This window comes from Watersipora subatra, chromosome 4, assembly GCF_963576615.1.
Source record: "Watersipora subatra chromosome 4, tzWatSuba1.1, whole genome shotgun sequence".
Lineage (NCBI taxonomy): Eukaryota > Metazoa > Bryozoa > Gymnolaemata > Cheilostomatida > Watersiporidae > Watersipora > Watersipora subatra.
Genome location: NC_088711.1, coordinates 33,158,193 through 33,181,436, shown reverse-complemented (window position 1 = coordinate 33,181,436; position 23,244 = coordinate 33,158,193). Strand labels below are relative to the sequence as shown.

The 23,244-nt window shown below is 36.2% G+C and overlaps 3 protein-coding genes across 4 annotated transcripts in view; 2 read left to right on the top strand and 1 right to left on the bottom strand.

Annotated features, from left to right (window-relative positions):
- The window catches only part of LOC137392782 (uncharacterized), a 28,521-nt gene extending 5,331 nt beyond the window's left edge, over positions 1-23,190 (bottom strand). Inside the window, exons 1-7 of one of the 2 annotated variants that reach the window (XM_068079105.1) lie at positions 23,021-23,190; positions 13,503-13,595; positions 13,029-13,176; positions 11,148-11,207; positions 7,882-7,941; positions 3,705-3,761; positions 1,556-1,645 (exon numbers count right to left, since the gene is read on the bottom strand). In XM_068079105.1, coding sequence (XP_067935206.1) covers positions 1,556-1,645; positions 3,705-3,761; positions 7,882-7,941; positions 11,148-11,207; positions 13,029-13,176; positions 13,503-13,550 — 463 coding nt within the window. In that variant the 5' untranslated portion in view covers positions 13,551-13,595; positions 23,021-23,190. Of the gene's footprint in view, positions 1-1,555; positions 1,646-3,704; positions 3,762-7,881; positions 7,942-9,871; positions 9,985-11,147; positions 11,208-13,028; positions 13,177-13,502; positions 13,596-23,020 lie in introns of those variants that run through there. The other variant, XM_068079106.1, reaches the window with a different exon arrangement.
- LOC137394162 (protein FAM200B-like) lies at positions 15,660-16,265 on the top strand. Its single transcript, XM_068080883.1, has one exon. The coding sequence runs from the start codon at positions 15,660-15,662 to the stop codon at positions 16,263-16,265; it is 606 nt and encodes a 201-aa protein (XP_067936984.1).
- Positions 16,705-17,526, top strand: LOC137394161 (protein FAM200A-like). Its single transcript, XM_068080881.1, has one exon. It carries the CDS (start codon positions 16,705-16,707, stop codon positions 17,524-17,526), a length of 822 nt encoding a protein of 273 aa, XP_067936982.1.
- Positions 23,191-23,244: the final 54 nt, after the last annotated feature.

Here is a 23,244-nt window from a genome sequence, read left to right as displayed (position 1 = left end):
CAACATAAAAGCTCAAAGCTGGTTACTGTAAAACCTGAGTTTGAATGCCACCTCTATTTGAATGCCACCTCTATTTGAACGCCACCTCTATTTGAACGCTACCTCTATTTGAACGCCACCTCAATTTGAACGCCACCTCTATCTGTACACCATCTTTATTTGAACGCCACCTCTATTTGAGGTCTATTTGAGCGCAATGTCTATTTGAGCACCACTATGAGAGAAGGGTTGAAAAATAGTGTCATCCTTTAATTGAACGCTACTTTTATTTGACCGCCCCTAATTGACATTCTTAATCCTTACGTAGTCATAATAGCAAGCGATCATTGAAAATTGTCCACAAAAATGTGCCGATAGTAACTCGATTACACCAATAACAATTAATTTGTTGTTTTCATTTGTATTGAAGTCCGTTTGCCAAGTCTAGGTTTATCGTGAAAAACTTAGATTGCAACGCCATAGAAATAACTAGTAACTGTATCAGGCTACTAATAGTTTTTTGTTTAACACGGTCTTGATACTTCGAAGTATATAAAAAAGTTTTAGCAATTATGTTACTTTGGACGACTTGTGCTGAGCAATTGTCCAGATAAAAGTTTATCCGTATTTTCGCGAAAAACTGTTCAGATAGCAACGTAAAAGATTTGCTATGATAAAAAAATGTTTAGACCCTAATATCACCTAGTTCAGGTGTGCAGAAGAACAGTTGAGGCTAGAAAATATTGTGTAAGGTATTGGACAACTAGAAGATGTTCGTTCATCGAAAGCAACAATCAGAACGCAGCTATCCGCGCAAATGATGGAAATGATTTTGTTACAAAAACATTAAATTCTTTTGTTTCTGCATGTATTATAATTATGGTTTGTTTATGTCACTTGTTCTTACACATCTATTTGTAGCATTTAATAGATTATTATTATAAAACTTGTAAACTTGAAGATTTATAGCATATTATTTGATAGCATCATTGCGATAATCTGAACTCAGCTTACAATGGATCGACACTCGAAAATCCTGTTCTATTGCACATCAAAAGCCAGTTTTGGCTGCAAACTGCAGCAGACATATCAATGAGTGCAATAAGCTTTAATGCAACAATGTTAAATATAGTTATGAAATAAAAATATGCCTTCAAGCTTAGAATAAAACAAAATACGCGAAAGCTCCGACAAATTGTAATGCAGGCTATAAGATCATCCTAAGTTAATAGCAAGCAATAGACATCAACTGGTAGAGACATGTATCAGCTACTTCATGCGTATTTATTAAGAATCTATGACAAGTTAGCAAATTTTTTGTGTACAAAAAGGTTAATGTCGCACCGCCCGAAGGAGAGCGCAACATGCGGGCGACATTTGATTTGCCCGTGAAAGGGTTCAATTTATCTTCTCAACATTCTGACAAGGTGTATGGAAAATACAACGCCACCCTTTATTTGAATGTCACCTCTAATAAAGTGCAACTCTAAGAAAAGGGTTGAAAAAACAGAGCGCTATGACGTTCAAATAAAGGTTTTACAATAGATCTCTAAGGAAAATTATAAAAGCAACTCACTTGGCCCATAAAAGCCACCAACTTCTGCAGATACCTCAGATTGAGATGTTGCATCACATGGTACTGTCCGGGTGTTGTTACTTAACATGTCTGCAACATGCATATTAATATAATCAACTGTCATACTACAGACAGATTTATCTTGTTTGCTACCTACAGCCTATTTTGACTGTCTACTGTAACAACAATACACTTACCATTTGTTCAATTTCCCAAAAGTTCAATTCAATTAACCGAGTAATAACATCAAGCGTGCCAAATAAAGTCCTTATAAAAAAGCTTTATACATGTAGCTAGCTGTTTTCTCCCATTTGCAATAACAAAGCCTTTATTATTAAAAATCCAAATTATTGACTAAAAGCTTCTGGTAAAGTGCACAAGTATTGATGAAAAATAACTATTATAGAGACACAATTTCAACACTGATTGCACCCGACGTCTTTAGACAACACAAGTCTAACCCTGTAACAACATAATTCTAGCCCTGTAACAACACAAGTCTAGCCCTATAGCAACACAAGTCCAGCCCTATAACAACACAAGTCTAGCCGAGTAATAGCACAAGTCTAGCCCTGTAACAACACAAGTCTAGCCCTGTAACAACACAAGTCTAGCCCTGTAACAACACAAGTCTAGCCCTGTAACTACACAAGACTAGCCCTGTAACAACACAAGTCTAGCCCTGTAACAACACAAGTCTAGCCCTGTAACAGCACGTCTAGCCTTGTAACAACACAAGTCTAGCCCTGTAACAACACAAGTCTAGCCATGTAACAACACAAGTCTAGCCCTGTAACAACACAAGACTAGCCCTGTAACAACACAAGTCTAGCCCTGTAACAACACAATTCTAGCCATGTAACAACACAAGTCTAGCCCTGTAACAACACAAGTCTAGCCCTGTAACAACACAAGTCTAGCCCTGTAACAACACAAGTCTAGCTGCAAAAGCTTGAATGTAAAATCTGGTTTCCTTTAAAATCATGAATTTGAAACAAGCAATGATCTCTAAGCTGATCTGAAGCAGAAATGAGGGTGGTAATGACCATATTCCGTAAAGTTTTGCTAAATATTATAAATTTACCCTAATAAGAATTCCTGTGAGATGTTGTTTATTTATTTTATTATTGCTAAGATATGTCGATTGAGGTACCTGGCGGTACGCAAAAAGCGAGTCGGATAGGATATGCCGGATATGTTATTCTCATTATCAATATGAAAAACAAAATATGAAAACTTATAAATACTTCATCAGACTGTTTATGTATTAAGCATAGGAGTTTATGGTCAGACTCAATCTCACTGTATACAGTCATCCGTTACTCTTTGAATTTCAGCTTCCGTGGACTTCGTATTCCGTGGATTCGGTATTCCGTGGATTCGGTATTACGTGGACTCGGTATTACGTGGACTCGGTATTACGTGGATTCGGTATTACGTGGATTCGGTATTACGTGGATTCGGCTTTACGTGGCTTCGGTATTCCGTGGACTCGGTATTACGTGGACTCGGTATTACGTGGATTCGGTATTACGTGGATTCGGTATTACGTGGATTCGGTATTACGTGGATTCGGTATTACGTGGATTCGGTATTACGTGGATTCGGTATTACGTGGATTCGGTATTACGTTAACTCGGTATTACGTTAACTCGGTATTACGTTAACTCGGTATTACGTGGATTCGGCATTACGTGGATTCGGCATTACGTGGATTCGGTATTACGTGGATTCGGTATTATGTGGATTCGGTATTACGTGGATTCGTTATTATGTGGATTCGGTATTACGTGGATTCAGTATTACGTGGGTAAAAGGATTCACCAAAATTCAAAAATTAGAAATGAAGAAAGAATAAAATACAAAAATATTTCCCATATTTACAAATGTGCGACTTCTTTCTCACAACTAATATACAGTATATAAAATTTATTCAAAAAAATGTAAATAATAAATGTAATATGTTTAGAAAACAGTCATGTGTTCTGGTGTTAAAATTAAGGCTTATTCTTTAAAAATTAGTTTCTATTTTACAAATTTTGACTTTTTGTGGCATCTGCCGATCCTATTAACCACAGAAGGTTACTGTACTAGCTGGCTAAAAATAATTCTAGTGAACAGCAAAGATTCAATATAGTAGCCAACTTACCATAGTCTTTCAGGCGCGATAGCAGCGGAGATAATGATACAGAACTGATTACAACATCTGAAAAGACATGATTAGCATAAAAACAGAAGTAAGAGACACCAGACCCCGCAAGGAAAAACAGCAACCATATGAAATGAATTACATCAACAAACGTGTGCTTCAATGGAGTCCACTTATCTACAACCTTTTCTGCCATGTATTGTTGCTTCGTTAGTATCAATGCTACCCTCAAATGGTGCCCTTTTCAAAAGCAGTATTAAAACAAGAATACCCCTTTGAAAGAAGCCCAAGCTATCCAAGATTTGTCTCCACATAGACTAAAGCCACCGATAAATAAATGAACAGTCGATACAGTGTACTCTCAGCATATGATTTAATTTTTTCTAGTGTTGGCATCAAATGGCGACATTTTCATATAAAAGGGATAGAAATGCATAGTAGTTATCTAATGCAAACGCCCCCTGGTAAAAATCATCAAAACTTTATGTACGTACAGCATATATTAAAAATTAGTAACAAAATAATATATTAACCTTAGTAACTATAGTTGCCTACAGTAACTTTAGTGTATTTTGTGGTTATGATCAGCAATAAGATGTAACGTTACGATGTAATATGTGTAGTACATAGCGTAGGGAGCTCTTAATTTCGAGACAGGCAGATGTATAAAATAAATGTTGAATTATACTTAAACTTAAACTAAATTTAGCTTATTAAACACATACTTTAGGCTGTTTTAGGATGTACTTTTAACTATTATACTAAACTGCAACTTTTTCATCACTAAAGTCTTATCACCTGTCTGTTGCGGCTTCATTTTCACAATAACTAATAACGAATAACACCTAACTGAGCGAGATCGAGCATCGTATCTCTTTCATTCGTTGTTAGAATGATTTTGGCGAATAGCATATCAGAATCTTTCTTATTCCGACGTAATTAGCACAATGACTGCCAAATTTGAATTTTAAGAGAAATATTTGTTGATTTCGCTGAAAATATTTCATTGAAAAAATGGGCGACAAATAAGTGTGTTCTACATCGCAGGGCAGAAAAATCATATACCCGAGGGTGCACTTCATTACAGAAAGTCAATGCACATTTCAAGTGGGAAAAAATAAAATTCTTACAAGCTTCTGGAGCAACGACTCTGGCACAACTTACAACAAATATTTTACAAACAGATGCAGCTGACAGCCATAGGAGGGTCAGTCAAGCCTTTTTTTACTCCAATGAGTCACAGTTGAAAAGAAACCAACAATGACATTTACTGTAACACCTTTGATTGAACGCCGCCTCTATTTGAACGCCGCTTTTATTTGAACGCTGCCTCTATTTGAACGCCGCCTCCATTTGAACGCCGCTCTATTTGAATGCTACCACTATTTGAACGCCGCCTCTATTTGAACACCACTATGAGAAAAAGGTTGAAAAATATAGCGCCACTCTCCATTTGAGCGCCGCCGCCATTTGACCGCCACTTTGACAATCTTCGATCTTTATGAACCCATCACTCAATATTTCAAGTGATCAGTAGAAAAATTTCTACAAAATCGTGTTAATAATTAATCGTTTACAACAATAAGTATCAACTCTCTCGTTGTCCAACTCCAAAGCTTGGCACGTTTTTTCATTGCAACTTCAAAAGCAACACCATAGGTTTGCTATGGTGTTGCTTTAATTAATACCTGTAGCATGCTGATAATAGTTCCTTGTTCAACGCGGTCTTGATACATTGTAGTACATACATGTACATAAAAACGGTTTACATTTATGATGGTAAATGAATGATTAGTGTTAGGCCAAAGGCTATGAGCAAAACTTTTACAAGTTGCGTTTGTGTTTAATGCAACGCGTAAGTTTTGTTCTGCCAAAAAAATTGTTTGGATGCTCATATCGACCAGTTCAGCAGTCCAGAAGGAGAGTTGAGGTCTGAAGACATTGTAGAAGGTATTGGACAACAAGATGTTCATTCCATCAAAAGAAAAAAACCAGAACGCAGCTATCCGAGCAAACGACGCAAATATTTTTGTTTTAAAGACATTAATTTTTGTTTCTGGATATATCATATGTATAGTTTGTTTATGTCACTTGTTCATGAATATATATTTGTAGCATTTGATAGATTATCATTATATAACTTATAAATTTGAAGATTTATAGCATATTATCTGATGGCATCATTGGCTCGTAACTCCTCTTCTATTGCATATAAAAAGCTAGTTTGGGCTGCAAACTAGCAAACATATCACTGAATGCAATGAGCTTTTATGCAACATTGAATAATAAAGATATAGAATAAAACTATGTCTTCAAATTTAAAATGAAATAAAAATTGAAAGCTTCAAAAAATTGCAAAGCAAGACACAAACTAGAATATCATTGCAGGTTAATTGCAAGCAATAGATATCAACTAATAGAGATCTTTCTCGGTTTCTCGTGCATATTTATTTAGAGATCTTTGACAAATTGGAGGTAAGTTAGCAGATTTATTGCATCCAAAAGGTTTAATATTGCTCCACCGGAAAAAAGAGGGCAGAATATAGGCGACATTTGCTTCGCCATAAAAAGGCTAACATAGGTACCGACCATAAAAATCTCTCAAATGATCGTCTATTTCAGGAATAATTAAGGCGAGTGGCTAATCGCAAATAAATCAAAAATTTGTCAATTAAACCTGGACAATGCATACATTTTCTAAAAGCTAACAAAGTGAAGAATCCAACTACACCTAATCTAGGTTGTGAATGTTCATTAGATACACTATATTTGACCATACATCATGGGAAGACAATTTTGTAAATTTTTTCTTATGTTTTGGGAGTTGTAGGCAAAAGTAGAGCTCTTCTCTTGAAGGTGTGTTTACAGAATCCAGCAAAACTAAGTGTGAAGAACATCTGCACAAGATTTCTAAGGATTATCCTCAGTATGTTCCATCATATTGCACTTTTATTCAAAACCGACGAAGTTAAAAATACGGAGAGAAAACAAATCAATCATATTCGAGTATACAGACTGCACTAGATGAATGCAAACAGAGAATTACAGTAAATTAATCAATCTCTATCAAGAAGCTTTTTGTTATATATTTTATTTTGCCAACACGTTAACAAATAGTGCTACGCAAAAAAATCAATGTATCTATACTTTGTGCATTGCTAAAGCTATGTGAAGCTACGATCGCTAGGAAGCTAAAACGATCCTCTACAATGTTCCTTCCTCTTACAAAACTATTACTTTCACCACCATCAGAATCAGCCCTGCTACTTAAATTATTTGTGCAATGACAAAAATCTGAATCGGCTTTAATGTCATCAACATAAGTAATTTTCTGTTTTCTAACTCGGGAGGTACTCACAAAAGCCATAATAACACTAAATAGTTTGAATGTCAGAAAGAAAAGATGTTCGTCTTTAGGTTGGAAATTCCGAAACAAAAATTTAACATTGCTTCATGATTTTAGGCCAAGTTTATAGATAAATCTTTGGACAACACTGTCAATACCATAAAAGTCTTAAAGAGCGTTAGTTATTTTGTCAACAAATTGTTGTCAATACTACGCAATTGCTGGGAAAATCGCAAAAAAAGCTAAATAATTTTACTTACATTCTTGATCGTCTGATTTATAAGAGTTTTCTAAGTAATCATGATCAGTCTCGTCGACCTCAACATTATTGCCATGAGAACATAAATGACCTAAAACATCTTCCTCGTCCATATTCAGAGTGGCAGTTACGACCGTTTTCTTGAAAATAATTTTGTTTGCAAAACGAGTAAAACAGGAAAATATCACAATGACTCCAACTGAAAACGTATCTGTTTTGTTTCCTTGACTATTAACTATTGGGTATATTGGGATATTGACTATTGGGTAAACTAACAAATAAAAGCTAACCAGAAAAAATATAGAGTAATTTTGTAAGAGTCGATTTGATCGGCCCAGTCAAAATAAAATCAGCCCGAAGGGCTGATTCAATCGGCTTGGTCAGAATTTGGGTTAAATTTACCTTCCCAAAATTCTGACAAGTCATTTGAAAAATACAACGCCACTATATAGGAATGCCATGAATGCCACCCTCCAATTGACCGCCACTACAGAGAAAGGGTTGAAAAATGGAGCGCGATGGTGTTCAATTAGAGGTTGTACGGTACTTATGAGTTTGTACTCATAGCTCACCTTCTAAAGTGGGACAGTTATTCTGGAGAGGAGAGAGTGGTTCAGCTTTGACTTCCACATCTACCAGCAAACAAACACTTACACATCTACCAGCAAACAAACACTTACAGCACTCGAATAATTGACACGCACAAAAAGTTCCCCAAATATATATATTACTATTACTAAATATATATATTACTTTATTGGCAATAATTTCATTTTAAATAGAAACATTTTTCAAATTATGCCATACAACAATAGTAAAACAAAAAAAGGCAACAGTAAAGGTGTAAACACACCAGGCGATATTTAGTGCAATATCGCGCTGTGTGGCGTTAATCTGCGCTAGAACTGGCTCAGTGAGCACATGCAGACCAAACGATAACACTAGAAATTCTCTATCACAACTTTATCGCACGCGAGATGCATTTCGATTGGTTGATTTTTTACATAATGCAATTCTGCAGCTGGTAGATTTTTTTTGGTTCGATATTCACCAATGTACAGCAACGACATTTTACTATTTTGCTACGATTGAAACATCATCAAAATTAACACCGAATTGTTAATAGATTTGATAAAAGCACATCCAGTCCTGTACGACACACCACACAAAAATTACGAAAAAACCCAATTGAAAACAACATTTGGGAGTCAATTGTTGCACAGATTGGTCAAGTTGAGAATAATAAATAATTATTATATTAAAAATAAACAACTACTATAAAGTAAACTATACAAAGGAAAACTGTAAAATAGCATTGTTAAACATACAATCGTTTTTTTTCTTATGTCTTCTTGTAGTGTACAACTCGTGAAAGTGAGATAGGCCAAATAACAAAGATGGAAGTTGTTTACGACGTTGTCTAGAAGGCACAATATTGACTTAAATTTATTAACAACTCCGAAGAAACTAATGATACAGAATTTTATTGGCAGCTTGTGAGCGTGCCTGCGTTATTGTTTGCTTGTGAATGGTTCAAGTGTGTTTAGGCATACGCCAGCGATATCTCCGCACTTCTCATTACGCTCAGGTTAAAATCGTCAAGTGTATTTGATAAATAGTTTGACAAATAGTGTTTAAAATGCCTTTCTCTGCTAAGAAAACGGATAATAGGTGGAAGATTGTTAAAGCAGCTTGCAATGATATTTTTTAAAATAATTGGCAGTGGTTGTATGCAATTCGTTCATATCATGTAAGTTGAAATGAGTTGAGAACCTATAACTGTCATCGAAAAATGAAAAAAATCTTGAAACCTTCAATTGAAGTAAACTAAACATTTAGCATAGGCAGAGTAAGAAAATGCAAAGATTTGGAAAGATCTTTCGTTGGAATAATATATGCTGGAATATGATGTAGATTTGCAATTAGTCGAAAGTCTTTTTTGCAACAAAAATAAATCCTTTTTGATGTATCTTGGAGCTAGATTATAATAAATTAAAATGCAATGCCAGATTTTGAGTTAACGTATGACCTGCAAAACTGATGGTGAAGTCAAGTTGAAACAAAATGTACAGCAAAACCAGCAGCTAAAACTTCAACAAAGCATATCTTACAGTAGGAACATTTGGATTTATATGGTAGAGAAAAATTGATGGGTATAACTGTCGCTCAGTTTTGATAGTTTAAACTATTCTAATAGGAAGTTATAAAATTAATTAAATTATATGTAAAGCATTTGAATAAAGTGATCACGACAATCAATTGTCTAGTAATCGAGGTGCTCGCTGCACTAGTTATCCAGGTTTCATTTTCAACAGGCTGTGCAAAGAACCATCGCTACCTCATCACCTTTTCCAGCATCAGATAGGCAAATCGATTAAGTTACACGTCTTACACTTAGTTTACTTAGCTTTGGTTTCATTTCAGTTCACTAATACACAGGCTACATAATAGCTATTCTTTCTGCCACTTATTACTATGGGTTTTTAAGTAAAACTATTACAAAGTAATGACAAAGGTAACCGTATATAGCGAGTATTCATCAGCAATGTTCTAGTTGCTGACCGTCTTTAGTTTCAGAAAATATCTGTAGAATCATGATCCATATATAGCTGACCAAAGGCGTAACAGTGTTTTCCTCATTCATGGCCAAGCACGATATTCTTGTTAAGAATCTCCCTCATTTCTTCCCAGTTACTCATCATATATGCAAAGGTCAACACTGCCTTATATTACAATACGCCGACATTTAAATGTAAGGCAAATTGATCATATTCACCAGAGTATTGAACTGCTTTTTATCTTAAAGGTTGACTTGCAACAAAATTCCCATTACAGTTATTTGGTATCAAAAGATTCACCATGTCTTACTCTGTTGTGTCCTAAGTGCCAAATATGTGGAAATGTGATTACAAGCTCTTAAAAGCTCAAAAACAAAAAGCCGCCGTAGATTGGAATCTCTTTATTTCGATGATGTAGCCACGAAATTTGGTTATTGTCTTGTCACGTATGTTCTCATGTGAATTGAAAGGCCAATACAAAGCTCAATATAAAACTTATCGTAGTACTAGTTTATGACAAACACATCGGGTTTTACCGAAGACCCCGTATCAAATATAGATGCTCGCTACTTTACAGTTTTGTTTCAGCCTGGTCTAATCGGCAAGTCGTAATCTGATCATGTGACCCAATACTTCGCAAACAATTTCTGCAGCACTTTTCGATTATCACAGGTGACCAACAGGCTTGTCATGATTATCAGACAATGATATGTACTCCTTCAAGCTAAGGCTAAAAAATTAAACGAATTTTCAAGGTAAGTTATAAGATATCACTGCTAAAAGTGACAGCATTACGATGACGATAAAATAGACGAGTAAGAACGATAGACATAGTTTTATTGAATGCGTGAAGTATATTTGTGAAAATATTTCGACGAATAAGATTGCGTGAAAGTGTAAACAGAAACCATTTCTCACACATACATCACATTTGAGCCGTTTTGAAAAGGGAATCCAAACTACGGTGGTCTCGTGTGGCTGCAATTTTCTGTTCGTTTTTGAGCTTTTAAGAGCTTGTAATCACATTTCCACATATTTTGCACCTACAACACAACAGAGTAAGACATGGTGAATCCTTTCATATCAAATAACGGTAACGTGAATTTTGTTGCAAGTCAACCTTTAAAAACAAGGACTTAGATTTGCAGAGTCAATGTAAATGGAGTAGTTTTAGACAGGATCAGGGTAAGAAATAAACCTGCTTCTGTTCACAAAAGCTAATATGTCACAACAGTTTGACTATTCATGAACCACAGCTGCGCCATACAGGTCATCATTACCTTCGGGATAGACTATCTGATCAGTTGCCACAGAATCTAGAGTCGTCTGCCCATTGCACTCTACAAATATTCAATGGTATCAACCATATACTAGTATTCCACAGCTGACAAACTATGTTATGGGAACAAAATAAAAGTGGGTCAGTATTGCCAAAACAGTTGTAATCTGTCACAAGTTTACTCTATAATGTTTGTTTGTTGGTCTTTTGTTCATCTGTCGTCCATGTGTTCAGTTATAACAATTAAAATACACCAATGAAAAATCCGCTTGGCAGATGATTTGATCTCGAGACCTCCAGGTCTGAAGACCAGCAATCTAAACCACTACATAACAATCATTCAACTGGCCGTAGTGATGAATGATGGTCATGACATTCATTACGTCGGTAAAATACTTGGGCTTATAGCGTTTGGGGTTATTAACCAGTACTGTTGATCATTACGCGTAACCTAACGCTTATTAAGGCCAATAAAATGCTATTGTTTTAGTAAAGATTTATACTACTAGCTTACCAGGAAAATTACATAAATTCATTGGGTAATTATTTTACTATCCGTGCAATGCGGAGCATTCGGTTCATACCGGGGATTCGACTCACGCCGGGCATTCGGCTCGTGTTGCGTAAAATTAAGAGGTGTGTTCTTCTATTTACAACCATTCTTCCATGTTTCCTTTGACCACAACCAGCGCTTTCTTTGACCTAGATATAAGCAATCACAACACAGGCTTCCTTTGACCTAGATGTAAATGCTCATAACAAGAGCTATCTTTGGACCACATGTCAACACCCATAACAGGAGCTTTCTCTGACCTAGATGTAAACAACCATAACAGGAGCTTTCTCTGACCTAGATGTAAATACTCACAACATGAGCTTTCTCTGACCTAGATGTAAATACTCACAACATGAGCTTCCTTTGACCTATATGTAAAGACACAGCACGAGCTTCCTTTGACTTAGATGCAAAAACTCACAACAGCAGCTTCCTTTGACCTATATGTAAACACTAACAACAGGAGCTTTCTTTACATTACCCAAACTCTTTTCTAAATCATGATCACAATATAATCAATCACTGCAGCAATTTGGAAATATAAAATTTTCACTGAATAAATGTGCTAATATCGAAAGGGTGTCACATCGCAGATGTGTTAATATCAAAAGGGTGTCACATCATACATGTGCTTATATTGGAAGGTGTCGCCTCGTAGATAGGCTGAAGTCGGAAGGTGTCACATCATAGCTGTGTTAATATCAAAAGGTGTCACCTCATAGATGTGTTAATATCCAAAAGGTGTCACCTCATAGATGTGTTAATATCCAAAAGGTGTCACCTCATAGATGTGTTAATATCCAAAAGGTGTCACCTCATAGATGTGTTAATATCCAAAAGGTGTCACATCCTACATGTGTTAATAGCATAAAAGTAAAATACAATTCAATACGATTCAAATACAATACAAGTAAAATTAAAACCCTTTGGCTTTCTTTTTAGCCAGCCACATTCTAGAACCAACATTCATTGAAAAAGCTGTCACACACAGTCCACTCAGGCATGTACAATATTCAGGTCATTGGGGAATCATGCTGTTAACTCACTGGTTAACAACCCTAACTAATTATAAAGTTGATAACATTTTCTAGTTATGAATTAGCTACTAGGAAAAATGAACTCATTTTAAAACAACTTTATCTTATCTTTTCAAACTTTTTCGATCCAATAAGAACAGGCCAAATTAACAGAAAACGTGGCCAAAAGTTAACCAGATATGATTTTGTTTGTTAAGACTGCTCAGCAAAAATTGCATCTTTACCTTTGAGAAATTAGGTAAACAGGTTTCATGGTTGCAAGCAAAAATTATCTGATTATGTAGCTAACCTTGGAGCGTAGAGTTAATCTCATTTTCAATGCTACGCTTTCTTTCCTCTTTTATCCCTTCGCCAGCCCAGTGAACTATCGCATGATTGGTCAGTTTATGGTAGAGGTAGATTACTCCAACATAGCCCTTGATCTCAACATCTGTCATCTATTATCAAAATAAACAAATAATTTGTACAACTTGAAGCATGAATAATAATAATAATAAAATTGACTCCAACGTTTGTCGGATAACAAAGATATGTTTTACTAAGGTTGCAGCTATTATTCCTCCTAAATGACCATGTCATCGACCATCCTCGGCTTGTGAATAGATTTCCATGATATTGCAACTTGTCGCTGGAGCAGGCAACTTCTTGTGGTTAAAAGCTGATGCACTAATTAGCACTTTGCTAAGATGGAGTGAGCAGAAGTCTGTTCATAACTAACAGTTCACAATAATCTAGAATAATCTAGAATGTAAACTTCCCCAACCTGTTTTCGGAACAAATCTTCTAGCTGTAACGGATACATCTGTTCCATGGTTCAAGGATTCACTTGAGTAATAAGTCACTTACACCATTCTCTCTACAATTGTTATGAATTATATATTTAGTTAAAACTAACTTTCATACTGAACATTGATTTAGTTGGCCATTATACACATACAAACATAATAAAAGCGCAGTAAATAATGATGTCTAAAAAACTCATCTTAGGTGTCATTTAGTTCTCTACAGCTACAAAATGCAAAACCAAATAACTTTTCAAAAATAACTCAATGCACAACTAATGGGCAATGGAAGTGCAGTAGTGACGAAAAGAACCAGAAGGACTAAAAATTATGACTAAAACAGTGAAATCTAGTTTCATCTTCAAAGTATTTAATATACAAAAAAGTAATGAGCTAATGAAAAAGAATACCTTGACAGTATAATTGGCATACATAGAAACTTCATATATGAGATAGCTATTTTGACATAGGCTCTCTTATAAAATTTACAAACTTAGAAGAGCGTATCTGACTTGTAATTCTGTAGTTTTCACCCTCTCTTTCACTGATAGTTGAATAAAGTTATAACAGATAACAAATACATTCTCTATTACGATATACTTGTCTCGTGAATGTTATATACAGTGACGGATAAAACCTTAAAACGCTCAAGATTAAAGTAGCAGTTTAAAGTTCTCATGCAAGTGTCATACTTGCTTTCAATTTAAAGCACAACAAACTATATCATTGAATGCATAATTTTTCGTAAATTTTTAAAATTAGTTTTGTCATAAAATGGTCTACACAAAAGTTAAACTCAAATTAGGGCAACGGTGTCTACCCCACCATACAATGTACCAAGGAACAATATAGCAAGGAACAATATAGCAAGGAACAATATAGCAAGGAACAATATAGCAAGGAACAATATAGCAAGGAACAATATAGCAAGGAACAATATAGCAAGGAACAATGCAGGTTTTGATAAAGTTCTTTTTGAATACTTGAACTAGCAATCCTTTTACACATATCGGTGGCCCTGAGAAAGGCCATTCGGGTCAGTCTGCTAAGGAGAGTCGCACCAATAACCCGTCTGCTTACTGTGTAGTCTTTCTCGGCCGATAATTCCTCGAGTGAGTAGCATAGCCTCGAGTCTTCTGATGTCGCTTAGACAACTGTGTAAACCCATTTTTGCTTCTCAGTAATTTACTTCAATCATCTTCTGCTTGTGAAGGTCACAAGCATCACGCTTCGCTTGTTCTGGTAGTAGTTCCCTATTTCTATTGACTAATCTTGTAAAAACACCTACGGTGTGCCCAAAGTTTGCACTCATTTTTAAAGTGCGCAGCAATAGCTGACAATTTGAAAAAATCAGTCGGTGATTGTTGACACTGGAATTTTTCATGCACCTAAAAGAATCTCTGTTTTTAAACTTAATCCATGTCCATTTTAATTTCATCCAAATCCAATTAGTACTATGTACTATCTGATAAAAATAGCTGTGCTAATACCATTGTATTAATCTGGTCATCATGCAATGGGGATAATATTAATTAAGGCACATTGATCTTTGAGTTGATACTAATTACAACAATATCTGAATATTGGATGAGTAATATGAGATGAGAAGGAGAGTGAACAGTACCAAAAACCTCATTCGTCCACAAACTTTTCGCTATCGCTGTAGCTTGCAAAGTTGATTGCTCATTACTAATGACAACTATATTGCTTGCAAAGTCCGTTGCTCATTGCTAATGACAACTGTATCCTACATTGCTAGCCAAGTCAGTTGCTCATTGCTAATGACAACCTAATAACCATTCGTTACTAATTAGCTATCTTGACAATGTCAAGATAGCTAATTAGTAATGAATGGGTTAATATTGGCCCACAAAACTCAAAGTCCATCGAAAAGCGGAATTGTCATTTAGAACAATATGCCTAGTTAGGCACCTTTGATTATATAGGTGCACAAATATAGGTGGCCTTCAAATACAGGGTAGCCTCCACTTTTTAACTCTTCTGCTATAGCGGCGTTCGTTCAAATAGAGATGACCTTCAAATAAAAGTGGCCTTCAAATACAGGTTTTACGGTAATATTCATCGTGTGGCACACGTAGCTGACTGACTGATGTACATGAGAGGTCGTGGTGACAGCCATGGAGAAGTTTTTGAAAAGGAAAACTGCATACTCCGAATTGGTCTCTGTACAAGATTCTGACCCGGATGAAGGCCCAAGTATGATTGGTGGGAAAAAGAAAGCAAAGACGGTGAGCTCAAGGCAATATAGTGAAAGCTATCTTTCGTATGGATTTACTTTCACCGGGGATGAGACGACACCTACTCCATTATGCCTGGTGTGTAGCGAGAAGCTATCTAACAGCGCCATGGTGCCGAGCAAGCTTAAACGTCATCTCCAAACGAAACACCCGTCGCTTCAAAACAAGCCTACAGACTATTTTGTTCACTTGCGTGTAAATACAAAGAAACAGGCGACCTTTATGAAAAAAACTACAAAGGTAAATGAGAAAGCACTAAAAGCTAGTTACCAAGTAGCCGAACTCGTAGCTAAATCAAAAAAGCCACACACTGTGGCAGAGACATTAATACTACCTGCCTGTATAGCCATTGTCAACGAGATGTTCCGGCCCGACGCAGTTAAATACCTAGCTAAAGTACCGCTCTCTGATAACACAATTGCCAGACGTATTGATGACGTCTACAGACATCGAAAGCCATGTTTTGGAAAAGATACAAATCCATAGGAAATTTGCGTTGAAAGTTGATGAGTCTACAGACATTAGTGGACATTCTCAGCTCCTGGCTAATGCGTGTTTTGTGAATGAAATGCCATTAGAGAAAACTTCTTATTTTGCAAGACACTGCCAGAAAAAACAACTGGAGAAGAAATTTTTCGGGTCACATCGCCATATCTGAACCATGGAGGACTTACATGGGAAAACTGCACAAGCATTTGCACAGATGGAGCTGCAGCCATGGTGGGGTGCACCAAAGGCTTTGTGAGCAGAGCAAGAGAAAAACCCTGACCTGATTGTTACGCATTATTTTTTGCATCATGAGGCCCTTGTTGCTAAAACTTTACCACCGGAACTGGTTTCTGTGTTGGATGATGTGGTGCGCATAGTGAACTTTGTAAATACAAGACCTTTGAAAAGCAGTATATTTGCATCTCTGTGTGAGGAAATGGGAGCGGAGCATAAGGCTTTATTGATCCATACAGAGGTCCGATGGTTGTCGCGCGGTAAGGTGCTGGCCCGTGTGAATGAGCTGCGAGAAGAACTTAAAATGTTTCTGACAACTGAAAGGTTGGATTACTCAAATTTGTTTTCAAGTGATGAGTGGTGCTCAAAGCTGGCATACCTGGCTGATATATTTCATCATCTGAATGAACTGAACACAAGGATGCAGGGCCGAAATGAAAACTTGCTTACAAACACAGATAAAGTAATTGGATTCCGTGTAAAGGTCCACTTCTGGCAACAAAATGTACTACGTGCCAACCTGGCAATGTTTCCACTCACAGAGAAACGTCAAAGTCGCACTGCTGCACTGCGTGAGGTAATATGTAAACATTTGAAAAGTCTTGAGCAGAAGTTGTCATTTTATTTCTCTTCAGCCACCACTGAATGCTTTGACTGGGTTAAGGACCCATACAGCTCAGCATCAGTTGTTGGAAAGGACATGACTTTACAAGAGCAAGAGGAACTAACTGAACTGAAACGGGATCGGGGTTTAAAACTAAGATTTGCTGATCTTCTGTTGGACAGTTTTTGGTTGACTTCTGCCAAGGAGTTCCCCATTCTGGCCAACAAAGCTGTTCTCATGTTGCTCTCATTTTCCACCACATATCTGTGTGAGCTGAGCTTTTCAAGCCTAACTTCCATAAAAACTAATAACAGAGAGAGACTAAGAGCTGTTGAAGAAGAGCTTCGTGTGTGTCTTTCTTCTATTCCTGCCAGGATATCGGCTTTGTTTTTATCTAAACAAACCCAGGTTTCACACTGACTGAGTATAAATAAATTGTTGAATTGTATTGTGATGAAATATACTGATGAGAGTGTCATTTTATAACATATTTGGTTAGTGGTGTGCCGCAAAATTTTTCCAATGTAAAAATGTGCCTTGACTCAAAAAAGGTTGAAAAACCATGTCCTACATTGCTCGCCAAGTCAGTTACTCAACGCTAATGACAAATGTATCCTACATTGCTAGCCAAGTCGGTTGTTCAATGCTAATGACAACTCTATCCTACATTGCTAGCCAAGTCGGTTGCTCATTGCTAATGACAACTGTATCCTACAAATATTGCTTGCAAAGTCAGTTGCTCATTGTTGCAGCAAGTAATGAAATACCAACTGTATAAAGGAACACTCACTATATACTGTAGTTTTGATGAACGCTTAATGTCACGTATTATCCGTATAGACAAAATGCCAAAATAGGCCAAAAAAACATGAAAAGTCTTAATTAAAATTATTTGATTTAGCCATCTATTTTGAAACTTTTTCATTATCACCTTTATGTTTGGTTCAGAAAATAACAAAGCATAATAAATTGGATCAAAATTATAAAGAAAATAAATGGAAAAGAAGATTAACATATCGGAAAAAACAGAGAAACATTTTTAAACAGTTTGTGAGTTGCTGATATATCAATTTTTTGTTTTTGAAAGCTGACTATCCAAGTCAAAGTAATAATCGATAAATAATTGATCTCTTCAACATGTCAAAAAACAGCAACCCCTCTAATTGTACAGAGAAACTAACTTAGTGATGGTTTAGCATTCCTCAACGAGAAAACTCATCTCGCAACAAACTCTGAGATTAGCCCTCTTTGGCATGTCGAAAGATCAACTCAAATCTTAGAGGCAGATCATAATAAATAAAACAGCATAAACTAACTTTTTGGCAGCATAAAGCCTGGTTCCCATATCGATTGCAAGACTCCGGCGGTAACTTGCACAGCAAAATGCTTGCGGCGCTAGGCTCGGCGGCATCTGTTCACATATGAAGCTGCATCGCTAAACATAATCGCGTAATCAAATAAAATGTTCGCTCGCCATTCCATTTCTATAATGGTGACCTTCACCTGTACAGTGCATTTCGGGAAGGTTTTGCCAGCGGCCTTTTGTGAAATTTGAACAGCGCTAAACTATTGCGTTGCCGCCGGCAACTACCGGCGGTCGGTTCCCATTTCACTGCTAATATCCTGCGGTGCTGTGGCCGGTGCTTTGCGACGTAAATAGGAACCAGGCTTAAATTAGACTATTTAAGATCTGAAACAATCTGAACAACTTATAGTCGAACAGGCTTATATGACACTTCTGATAAATCTAATAGTAAAATTGACTACGGTCGGAATCAGGCTTACATTAAGCTCTCTCCAACTTGGTTCTTTCAAAGACACACTGAAAATCATAGAAACTTTTTGATAATGTCAATACTTGCAATAGTGGTAATGACAAGAAAAGTACCTATCCCTTTTTTCTACTATTTTGAAATAGTCAACAGCCAACAAAGCACTAAAATGCATCTGTTTATACTTTATACCTTTTCTCAGTTTCACTACAACAGTTTTTTTACCAAAATTCATAAGAAAAATCTGAAGGATGGTTTGCACAACTATGCAGCAACATTAAACAACAGGGGCACTTTTAAAGGTTGGCTTGCAATAAAATTCACATTACAGTTATTTGGTATCAAAAGATTCACCATGTCTTACTCTGTTGTGTTGTAGGTGCCAAATATGTGGAAATGTGATTACAAGCTCTTAAAAGCTCAAAAACGAACAGTTAACCGAAGCTAACGAGACCGCTGTAGTTTGGATTCTCTTTCCAAAACGGCAAATGTGACGTAGTTGTGAGAGATGGTTTCTGTTTACACTTTTATGGAACCTTATTCGTCGAAATATTTTCACAAATATACTTCACGCATTCAATAAAACCATGTCTATTGTTCTTACGCGTCTGTTTTAGCGTCATTGTAATGCTGTCACTTTTAGCAGTGATATCTTATAACTTGCCGTAAAAATTCATTTAATTTTTTAGCCTTAGCTCGAAAGAGCACATATCATTGTCTGATAATCATGACGAGCCTGTTGGTCACCTGTGATAATCGAAAAGTGCTGCAGAAATTATTTGCGAAGTATTGGGTCACATGATCAGATTACGACTTGCCAATTAGACCAGGCCGAAACAAAACTGTAAAGTAGCGAGCATCTGTATTTGATATGGAGTCTCCGGTAAAACCCGAAGTGTTTGTCATAAACTAGTACTACGATAAGTTTTATATTGAGCTTTTTATTGGCCTTTCAATTCACATGAGAACATATGTGACAAGACAATAACCAAATTTCATGGCTACGTCATCGAAATAAAGAGATTCCAATCTACGGTGGCTTTTCGTTTTTGAGCTTTTAAGAGCTTGTAATCACATTTCCACATATTTGGCACTTACAACACAACAGAGTAAGACATGGTGAATCTTTTGATACCAAATACAGTCAAACATGGATAACTCGCCCACGGATAGCTCAAACACATGGTTAACTCGTATGGTTTCTTTGGTCCGTTCCCACGTAATGATAAATTGCTATAGATAACTCGACCTCAACTCTGTTAACTCGAACAGTTTTTTGCCCAACGGCTACCGAGACGGTTGTTATCGCTTTAAAAAATCACTTTATTCCAAGTCATAGAGGTAAACCTCAACTTTTCGTAAATCATAGGCGTCGTTATTACCACCGTCGGCAAAATATTTTTGTCAAAGACTTTTCTAAAGGTTTGGTGAATTTTGATTTTTACCAAACATCCGCTTAGCGATCGCCTTTCGGAAGAATGGAAAAGTGAGGGGACCTTCGCATAAACTTCAAGAAAAATCGGCAAAATTGATCTCGGTTAAAACGCTCAAAAGAAAAATATGTCTTTTCTTCTGAGCATTTCAACAACGATCAAGTTTTGCCAATGTCAATCTAAAAAACGTCCTGGCAATAACATCACCTCAAACAACAAAACAATCTCAAGTGATAGAAAAATCTCCTATACTTTTTGATAAAAAAGTTTTAAACTTTACATTAGAAGCATTTAATTTGAAACAAGCCATTTATGCTTTTGATTTCTATTATAGTTTGTATATGTGCATGTATCTACTAATAAATAAATAAATGGACTTGTGACAGTGCTCTAATAACTTGAACGCTCTGATAACTCGAACACTTTCGCTCGGTCCGCGAAGTTCGAGTTATCCATGTTTGACTGTAACTGTAATGTGAATTTTATTGCAAGTCAACCTTTAAGTGTGCTTGAGGCATTTTTCACCTATGTGTGTCTTAGGCCTGGTCCAGACAAGTACTTTCGCATGATCAATCGTGCGTTTCAATTCGCAAGAGCAGTTTTGTCCCTGATTATTTGCGATACAGCAGTTCACAAAAAGCGCATGACCTCGAACGAATTGCATTTTAGCCAGTTTCAAGAAATCCCATGACATCATTACTAGTGTCTTCTGCCATTTAGGTCTATTAAACATGCCGCTTTGCAACAGACTAAAGAGAAGAATTGCTGCTTTCCTATTGTAAAAATATTTAATAAAAGGATATGGGCAGCAAGTAAGTGTATAACACATTAAACATTTATTTAACACGAGCATGAAGTAATACTGTTTAATGCTTGCGTCATATACAACTTGCTATTTTCGTAACCCTTCTATGATGATAAATCTATAAAATAGTAAGGTGAAATGCGCCTCTATTTGCAGGCATTATTTAACAGGCTGGAAATATTAAATAATAACATGAGTTGATGTATGATATGTAAAGAGTACAAGAAAAGTGTGTAATAAGATAGAATAATTAATTGTCTCTTGATTATAAGATGAGTATTTGTCAGATATACTTTCCATAAATTGTACCTCATCAACAGTGGCAAACTCTTCCCCCCCAACCCATACAGATATAATAACTACGACAATCCCATGAAAACGAAGACCCTACGCTGTTAGAAAGCGAACAAAGTCCTTGACTCATCTCTTCTGCGGTGGAGGGAAAAAACTACATAGGAAAACTGAAATTATTCGGCGTGTTCAATTCCCATTCGCTCACACAATTTAGTTACGCCAACATGCAATTTCATAGGTGATTGGTTCACATCAATCGCACATCTGCAGAGGTTTGCATAGCAAGACACAGCACCTCGCACGCCATACATACGACATTGGTCTGAACCAGGCTTTATTCTATATAAAAAGAACAGTTTATGTAAGAATATAAAATCTATAGATCATCCCAATGAAACAAAAGCCTAAAACCTGTAGATAGTTTGACATATTTTTATAATGCTAAATGTAGGGGAATTGTGAAATATTCACAGGTACACCCTATGAATTCAAATGAGAGCTTATCAAAAAGAAAAAATTCATAGTTATATAATAAAAGGCCACAAACCTGGGTTACGCTTAATCAAAAAGCTGTATAAGAGCTGATCCGTGTGGAAAAAGTGCATAATATTTACAAAGACGTTCCATCTCTAAAGCGCTTCCCGAAATAAATACGGGCCTAAAGGATTTTAGGGCAGCCACTTTCCTAAACTTGCCAACAGAAAAATCACCAAAAATATAGCCGGAATGCTCGTTTGATTGTTTGTAATTAACTCTCTGCCCTTATTAAATAATGTGCTATGAAAATGCAACCATGGTTTTATGCTGTTTATTTGAATGTAAATAATGTTTGTTATTTCACAAACAAAGGTCATGTTCACCTAGAAGTTTCAACTACTCATAACCATCAATCATATGTTGAGTTTGCATCTGCTCATTTATACAAATAGTTGTTTTTACTTGTGAGGGGTAGCCGTAGTTCAGTTGGCATGGCAAGATATACTACAACCCTATAATAAATTTATTCGAGTATAACACATTTTCTTTAGTAGCTTAGATAGCTTTGATCAAAGGGGTGTGCTAGTATATACACAGTCTGCATTCGGTTGTGATATAAGGAGTATGTATTATCGGCTCTTGTTTGATTTGTGCTGGTTTACACATAGTCTTCCTACCAGCTGTGATATAAAATGTGCATAGCCGCCTCTTGCTGGAGTTATGCTGGTATAACTCCAGTCTGCTATCCGCCTGTGATATAGAGTGTCTGCATTAACGGTTCCTATGCAGAGGTGAGTGATTAATAGTTGGTGGGGTCTCGGAAACTATAACAAAGCGTCAGCTCCTGCTTGGCCTGGTACAGTGGTAGCCCGGATTTTACTTCATCAATTTTCATATTTTAAATACTGCCTCATACAATATAAATCTTAATATCAGCATGTTTATGTACAACATCAATATGCCGATAAAAACTCCATGCTCGTATTTTTCAAAACGTTCAGTGATATAAAAAGTTAGTCGTTGCGCTTACAAACGAATTTATTTCTAAAGCTTATTTAACTACCAAATGTGTTGGAACAGATCAAAAATATATCAACATCAAAAGATGTTTATCAGGCTATAGCAAAACTTACCTAACGTATTATATTAAGTAGGTAGCTTTGTGTATTTTTTGTTCATTTATTCACTCGCTACCGTCTCGTAGTTGTTGTCATATTTAAGGGGTCATAAACGATATTGTTCAATAGTGATTTGACGTCACGATGTAAACAATAGAAAAAGACAGTTACAAGAAGTGATTTGGCAATTTAAGCGCTAAAACTGAAATGAACGGTTGCTATTTTCCGAGCGGAAATTT